Source organism: Crocuta crocuta, unplaced genomic scaffold, assembly GCF_008692635.1.
Source record: "Crocuta crocuta isolate KB4526 unplaced genomic scaffold, BGI_CrCroc_1.0 scaffold271, whole genome shotgun sequence".
In the NCBI taxonomy this organism is placed as follows: Eukaryota; Metazoa; Chordata; class Mammalia; order Carnivora; family Hyaenidae; genus Crocuta; species Crocuta crocuta.
This window is the reverse complement of record NW_027527824.1, coordinates 5,308,726-5,315,372: the sequence shown is the minus strand read 5'-3', so window position 1 is coordinate 5,315,372 and position 6,647 is coordinate 5,308,726. Positions and strand designations below refer to the sequence as shown.

At 47.7% G+C, this 6,647-nt stretch overlaps 2 protein-coding genes across 2 annotated transcripts in view; both read left to right on the top strand.

Moving 5' to 3' along the window:
- KMT2A (lysine methyltransferase 2A) overlaps positions 1-2,542 on the top strand; it is a 67,569-nt gene extending 65,027 nt beyond the window's left edge. Inside the window, exon 36 of the mRNA XM_077777863.1 lies at positions 567-2,542. Within this exon, the coding sequence (XP_077633989.1) occupies positions 567-842 (276 nt within the window). The 3' untranslated portion in view covers positions 843-2,542. The remainder of the gene's footprint in view (positions 1-566) is intronic.
- A 3,555-nt stretch (positions 2,543-6,097) lies between these two features.
- Positions 6,098-6,647, top strand: part of TTC36 (tetratricopeptide repeat domain 36) — a 2,047-nt gene continuing 1,497 nt past the window's right edge. Inside the window, exon 1 of the mRNA XM_077777852.1 lies at positions 6,098-6,328. Within this exon, the coding sequence (XP_077633978.1) occupies positions 6,211-6,328 (118 nt within the window). The 5' untranslated portion in view covers positions 6,098-6,210. The remainder of the gene's footprint in view (positions 6,329-6,647) is intronic.

Sequence of the window (6,647 nt, the reverse complement as noted above, 5' to 3'; positions counted from 1 at the left end):
TTTTTTTTTTTTTTTTTTTTGACATCTTTACAATCTGTGGTGGGCCCCGGGGAGAGCTCAGAATCTACCCTAAGGATTGGTACACAGAGATACTCTTTGAAGGTTTGTCTGAGCAGATCAAAAGCCCACAGTGACGTGACATTTTAGGTATCTCTCCTGTCTCTCTCTTTTTTTAAAATTTTTTTTAACCTTTTATTTATTTCTGAGAGAGAGACACACAGCGTGAGCAGGAGAGGGTCAGAGAAAGAGAGAGAGACAGAGCCTGACGCAGAGCTGGAACCCACAAACCATGAAATCATGACCTGAGCTGAAGTCAGACGCTTAACCGACTGAGCCACCCAGGTGCCCCTTTAGGTCTCTCTTTCCCGTGGATACCTGGAGAAACTTGTAGTATGGTGGCTGCAGTGTAGGAGTTTGTTACAGAAGCATTTTGAGGGGCGGGAGACCCTTTACTAGAAGGGACTTTTCTCAGCAGCAGCTGTCGGCCACATCAGAAGGAGGTCGGGAAATGGGCCCCAACCCGAGCTGTGCCAAGTAATGAGGTCCCCTCTCTCCTTCACGTGTAGGGCATCGGCTGCTACATGTTTCGGATCGATGACTCGGAGGTGGTGGACGCCACCATGCACGGGAACGCCGCACGCTTCATCAACCACTCCTGCGAGCCCAACTGCTACTCCCGAGTCATCAACATCGACGGGCAGAAGCACATTGTCATCTTTGCCATGCGCAAGATCTACCGCGGGGAGGAGCTCACTTATGACTACAAGTTCCCCATAGAGGATGCCAGCAACAAGCTCCCCTGTAACTGTGGTGCCAAGAAATGCCGGAAGTTCCTAAACTAAAGCTGCTCCTCTCCCCAGGGGTGGAGCGCAAGGACCCGGGGCCGTCCAGAGCCGTGCTGAGGGCCTTTGCCAGCAGCTGGGAGTTCCAGGATTGAGTGGGCGCGGTGTGAGGGGCCTCCGTGATGGCTGGGCTCCCGCGCGTCCCCTGTTCACATTCCACGTGTGATGGTAGTCCTGGAGAGAGAGAGGCAGTCTCGAAGAAAAGCTCCGCGACCGGCTTTCTCCCGGGGCCCCTCTGATTGTATGCCGTTAAAGAGTGGAAATGGGGTCGCTAGCAGACTTGCCTGGAAAGAGCCTGTAGAGGGTTAGTGATGTTGGGAGATCAGGCCTGCGCGTCTCCTCAGAGAGAAGTTGCCATCCCCGCCTGGGCCCTTTCCCAAGCACTGGAAGCCAGGGGTCAGGCAGGGCCCCAGATACGAGAGGTGGTTGGATGCCTGATAGTGAGCCACCCGGGCCCAGCCTGTGGCAGTCTGTTGAACAAACAGAGAAGGTCTGGTGGTTTTCCCTACTACCCTCCCACTTGAGAGCTCACTTCCGGTTGGGAGACAGGATTCTTAGCACCGTTGGTGTCAAAAGGCTGTCTTGGGGTTGTGCCAATTAATCACCAAACATGGAGCCCGTGGGCTTTCAGTGGGAGTGTTACCCCCATGAGCCTTATCTTAGCCAATTACCTTTCTTGACAATAGGAGCGGCTTCCCTCTCATCCCTTCTCCTCACTCCACTTTCTTCGTTTCCCCTGTCTCATCCCACCGCTTTCCTGATCTTTCTGGGTGGTAGAGAGGAGTGACTCCCTGCTCAAGGACACCCCCTGTTGGGCATAGCCTGTGCCTACGAAACGATCCCTGAGCCTGTAAGCACTCCCAGTGGGGAAGTGGACAGGAGCCATTGGCCGTAACCAGACAGAATTCGGAGTTTTCATAAAGCTCCGCCGAGAGTTTTAAAGAAGTCTGTGTAGCATGGTTTTTTAGACGAGGAAAACGATTATTTAAATAGGATCTGAATCATGCAACAACCAGATTTTCACAACCAGGATCAACCCCTGGGCCCCATTCCTAGGACATGGTGACTTTCTTTTCCCCTTGTTGAGATATAGGAAGACTTCATTTTTAACCGGTCGGTGACCAGTTGAAGGCAGAACACTAATCAGATTTCAAGGCCCAAAACTTGGGGACTAGACCACGTTGTATCTAGGGACCTCTGCCACCTGCGCAAAATCCACAGATTAAGTAAAATTAAATGACACTACTGCCCTGATTACTCCTTAGGATGTGGTCAAAACAGCATCAAATGTTTCTTCTCTTCCTTCCCCGAGACGGTGTCCTGAACCTGTTAAATTAAGTCATTGGATTTTACTCTGTTCTGTTTACAGTTTACTATTTAAGGTTTTATAAATGTAAATATATTTTGTATATTTTTCTATGAGAAGCACTTCATAGGGAGAAGCACTTACGACAAGGCTATTTTTTAAACCGCGGTATTATCCTAATTTAAAAGAAGATCGGTTTTTAATAATTTTTTATTTTCATAGGATGAAGTTAGAGAAAATATTCAGCTGTACACACAAAGTCTGGTTTTTCCTGCCCAACTTCCCCCTGGAAGGTGTACTTTCGTTGTTTAATGTGTAGCCTGTTTGTGCCCTGTTGACATGAAGCGTGTCCTGGGTTTGCTCTCTGACAATAAATGGAAAAGGAAGGTCACCCGACGCCATTGGGCCACTCCCCTCCTTCCCGCACTGAAGCTCCTCAGAAGGCTGTGGTGGTATCTTGACACAGCAGCGCCCCCGCCCTCCTTTCCCGCACCCGCTCTCCCTGCTCTGGGACCAGCTCAGAGCGGCGAGAGGTGTGATCTACATCTCCCTCCTCTTTCCCTACTTCCGAGATAGCAACCAAGTTGAATGGCAACCTGACGTTTTCCATCACCATCTGCCTCATCGGTCACCTCGTTCCCTTTCCCTCTGCCCGCCAGGTCCTCATACCTGCCAAGAACCCACGGAACCCCCTGTGCCCTCTCTCGGGGCAGCCCGTTGAAACTGAAGCACAGTCTGACCACTCACGATAACGCAGATTTTTCCCTGCCTCTGTCGGCCACTGGGTTTCAGAGCAGTGCAGTCCAGTAGAGGGCAGGGCGCCCTTTTCTCCCGCGGGAAGCCCCTTCCTCTGGAAGTCTAGCAAAGCAATACGACTCCGCCCTGCGCTCTCTGCCCCAGGACTCATGGCTCTGCTGTGCCTTCCACCCTGGGCTTCCTGTTCTTCCGTGACCTTAAGAACTGTGTCTGGTGGCTTTGCTGGAACATTGTCACTGTGTTCGCTGTCATGCGGGGAGCCCAGCACTGTGGCCAGGATGGCAGAGACTTCCTCGTCATCATGGAGAAGTGCCAGCAGGGGACTGGGGAAAAACACTCTACCCAGACCTCGCCTCCCTTCCTCCTTTGCCCGTGAACAAGATACAGTGGCCCTAGGGTCCCACTAGTGTCTGGTTTCCTTTATTATTGCACTGTGTGAGGTTTTTTTGTAAATCCTTTTATTCCTTTTTTTCTTTCCTTTTTTTTTTTAAGAAAAAAAAAAAACCTTAAGCTGCATTTGTTACTGAAATGATTAATGCACTGATGGGTCATGAATTCACCCTGAGGAAGACCCAAAGGCCAGTCAGGGGTTGGGGAGACTCAGCTAAATAGACCTAGTCACTGCCCTGCTAGGCCGTGCTGTACTGTGAGCCCCCTCCTCGTTCTCTTTCTACCAGTCCCAAACCCTGAGGCCGGAGGAAGGACCACATCCTTTCCTTCTCCTGCCGAGCCGGTCTGCCTTGCCTTTTCACTCCCTGTCAACCATAGAAACGAGTAAATTCCTCTTCTAGCTCAGCCTCGAGTCCATTGCCAAAATTCAGCATACCTGCCAGCAACTTGGGGAATAAGCTAAGGTTTCCCTACAAGAGGGAAAGAAGGCAAAAAACAAAAAACACACGGCCTATCTGTCTCCAAAACACCTGAGTTTGTTTTGAAAGTGACCAAGGGAATCTCCGCACAAAAGTGCAGACCGAGGAACTGTGGTGAGTCATTCCCAGGAACCCCCCAAGGGGCATCCCGAATCCCTAAGGAGTAACAGCTGCAAGCCTGGTCCGTTCTCAGCGAGAGCCAGCCCCCTTACAGCTTTGCTGCTAGAAACCTGTTGTGGCTGCATTTCCTGGTGGCCAGTGACAACTGTGTGACCAGAACAGCTGCATGGCGCTGACCCTATGGCCGGAACTTGGTCCCCTGGCTCCCTCTGTGACCGTCCACCACCTCCAGCACAGCCTTCCTGCTTTTAGACCAGTCACCAGAATTAAGGGGGAGGCCCTGGCAGCTATCTGTAAGTTTTCAACCAGACTCCTTTGCCGGGATACGGTCCGCCACCCTGCTTGCCTCTGTCAACCCCCTNATGCACAATGCAGTGAGCACCATGCAGCTCCCTTGATTTAAAAAAAATACAACAACAACATAAAAACAAAAGCAAAAAAAAACAAAAAACAAAAAAAACAAAAAAAATCTTTTAATGAATGTATCTTTCTAAAGGACTGACGTTCAATCAAGTATCTGAAATACTAAAGGTCAAAACCTTATCAGATGTTAACTTTTAAGTTTGATTTGGGATTTTTGTTTTTAAACTAGAAATCGAGTCTTGGGGTTTTTTTTTTTTTCTTTTTGGTTTTTTTTTTTTCTTTTTAAAGGAAAAGCGGGTCATTGCAAAGGGCTGGGTGTAATTTTACGTTTCGTTTCCTTCATTTTAAAGCAATACAAGGTTATCGAGCAGATGGGTTTGTGCCGAATCATGAATACCAGTCAAGTCTCACACTCTGAAAACTTGCAACTTTTCTTGTTTTGGTTTTCAAATAAATATAAATATGATATATATAGGAACTAATATAGTATTGCACCATGTAACAAAACCTAGTTCAGTCCATGGCTTTTAATTCTCTTAACACTATAGATAAGGATTGTGTTACAGTTGCTGGTAGCGCAGGAAACTCAGTCTGGCGCTCCTCTGATCCTCTGAAACTGGCCACTCCTAGGATCAGAGAGAAAAGCAGAAATGGTGTCACCTGGATTTTTTTCTGCCCAAGAATGTTGCCAGTCAGTACCTGTACTCCTCGTTTCTCTATTTTTGGTTATGAATGTTGGGGTTACCACCTGCATTTAGGGGAAAATTGTGTTCTGTGCTCTCCTGGTATCTTGTTCCGAGGTACTCTAGTTCTGTCTTTCAACCAAGAAAATAGACTTGTGGTGTTTCTTTTATTGAACTTTTAACAGTCTCTTTAGTAAATACAGGTAGTTGAATAATTGTTTCAAAAGCTCAACAGATGACAAGCTTCTTTTCTAGAAATAAGACATTTCTTGACAACTTTATCATGTATAACAGATCTTTTGGTTTTTTCCTTGTGTTCTTCCAAGCTTCTGGTTAGAGAAAAAGAGAAAAAAAAAAAAAAAGGAAAAAAATGTGTCTAAAGTCCATCAGTGTTAACTCCCTGTGACAGGGATGAAGGAAAATACTTTAATAGTTCAAAAAATAATAATGCTGAAAGCTCTCTACGAAAGACTGAATGTAAAAGTAAAAAGTGTACATAGTTGTAAAAAAAAAAAAGGAGTTTTTAAACATGTTTATTTTCTATGCACTTTTTTTTATTTAAGTGATAGTTTAATTAATAAACATGTCAAGTTTATTGCTGCACACGATCACACTTTCTTTTGGCTTTGGGCGGGGTGGAGGAACCAGCAGCCAGTGGCCTGTGCACGCACTTGCAAAGTACCTTCCACAGTCCTTTCTTTTAAGGTGGAATCCTTAAGTCTCTCTGCTTCACCTTCCTCATGGCGCCAGGCCCCACTCCACATGGACTCTCTGAACAGTATATTCTTCCCTTATCGCCAATGGTGTGTGTTCAGGACCTAATTAATCCTGGATATGAAGACGGGGTCGAGAGAACAAGAAGAGCTTTATCTCCTGCATATTCCCTCTTTTTTTTTAATCCATGGGCTGTCAAGAGGGCTTCTAATGACTTCCAACTTATGAATATAATAAAATGAAGGCATTTCAGGGAGCATCCCCGCTGCTTCACTCCACCTTAAGGCAGAAATTGAACTTTACTCTGTTTGTTCCCCCAGGACTGGGGTAGGGAGTTGAGAAACAGTTTTAAATATTCAGCCAAGCCAGGGTTGCTAACCCCAGGCCAAATGAGGTTGGGTTTACACTACAGCCAAGGATTGGAAGACACTCCTTGTGGGGGACGGACCTCAAACAGCACCTCTGCCCTCCCGATCAGCTGGTTGTGAGCCTCAGCCCCCACCCTCCCTCGCTCCCTCCTCTATCCCCAGTCACCTCGGATTTGGGAGTGGGGCACCATGGGGACTCCCAATGATCAGGCAGTGCTGCAGGCCATCTTCAACCCTGACACCCCATTCGGAGACCTTGTTGGGTTGGGCGTGGGAGAGGAAGTGGAGAAAGAAGAAGTAGATGAAGGTGAGTTTGACTTTGGACTGTAGTGGCCGCCTGTTGGCAGAGGATGGTCGTCTCACAAGACCTCTTGTTCTGTGACCCTTGAATGATGGTTGAAGTTGGAATCAGAGGTGGACTGATCCCTGGTGCACAGGTTGGGGGCCTGGCAAGAGTTTCTCCGCCAAAAGGAGAAAGCCAGGATTTGTCTGTCCTTCACCCTTCACACCTCTGAACTTCGCTCACCACCTAATTCATCCCATAATCCAAGCTCAACTGTGCTGGGGGTGCAGGGAGGCGCTAAACTCTCTCATCATTGTCATAACAGAAGCAATTTCACTCTGCA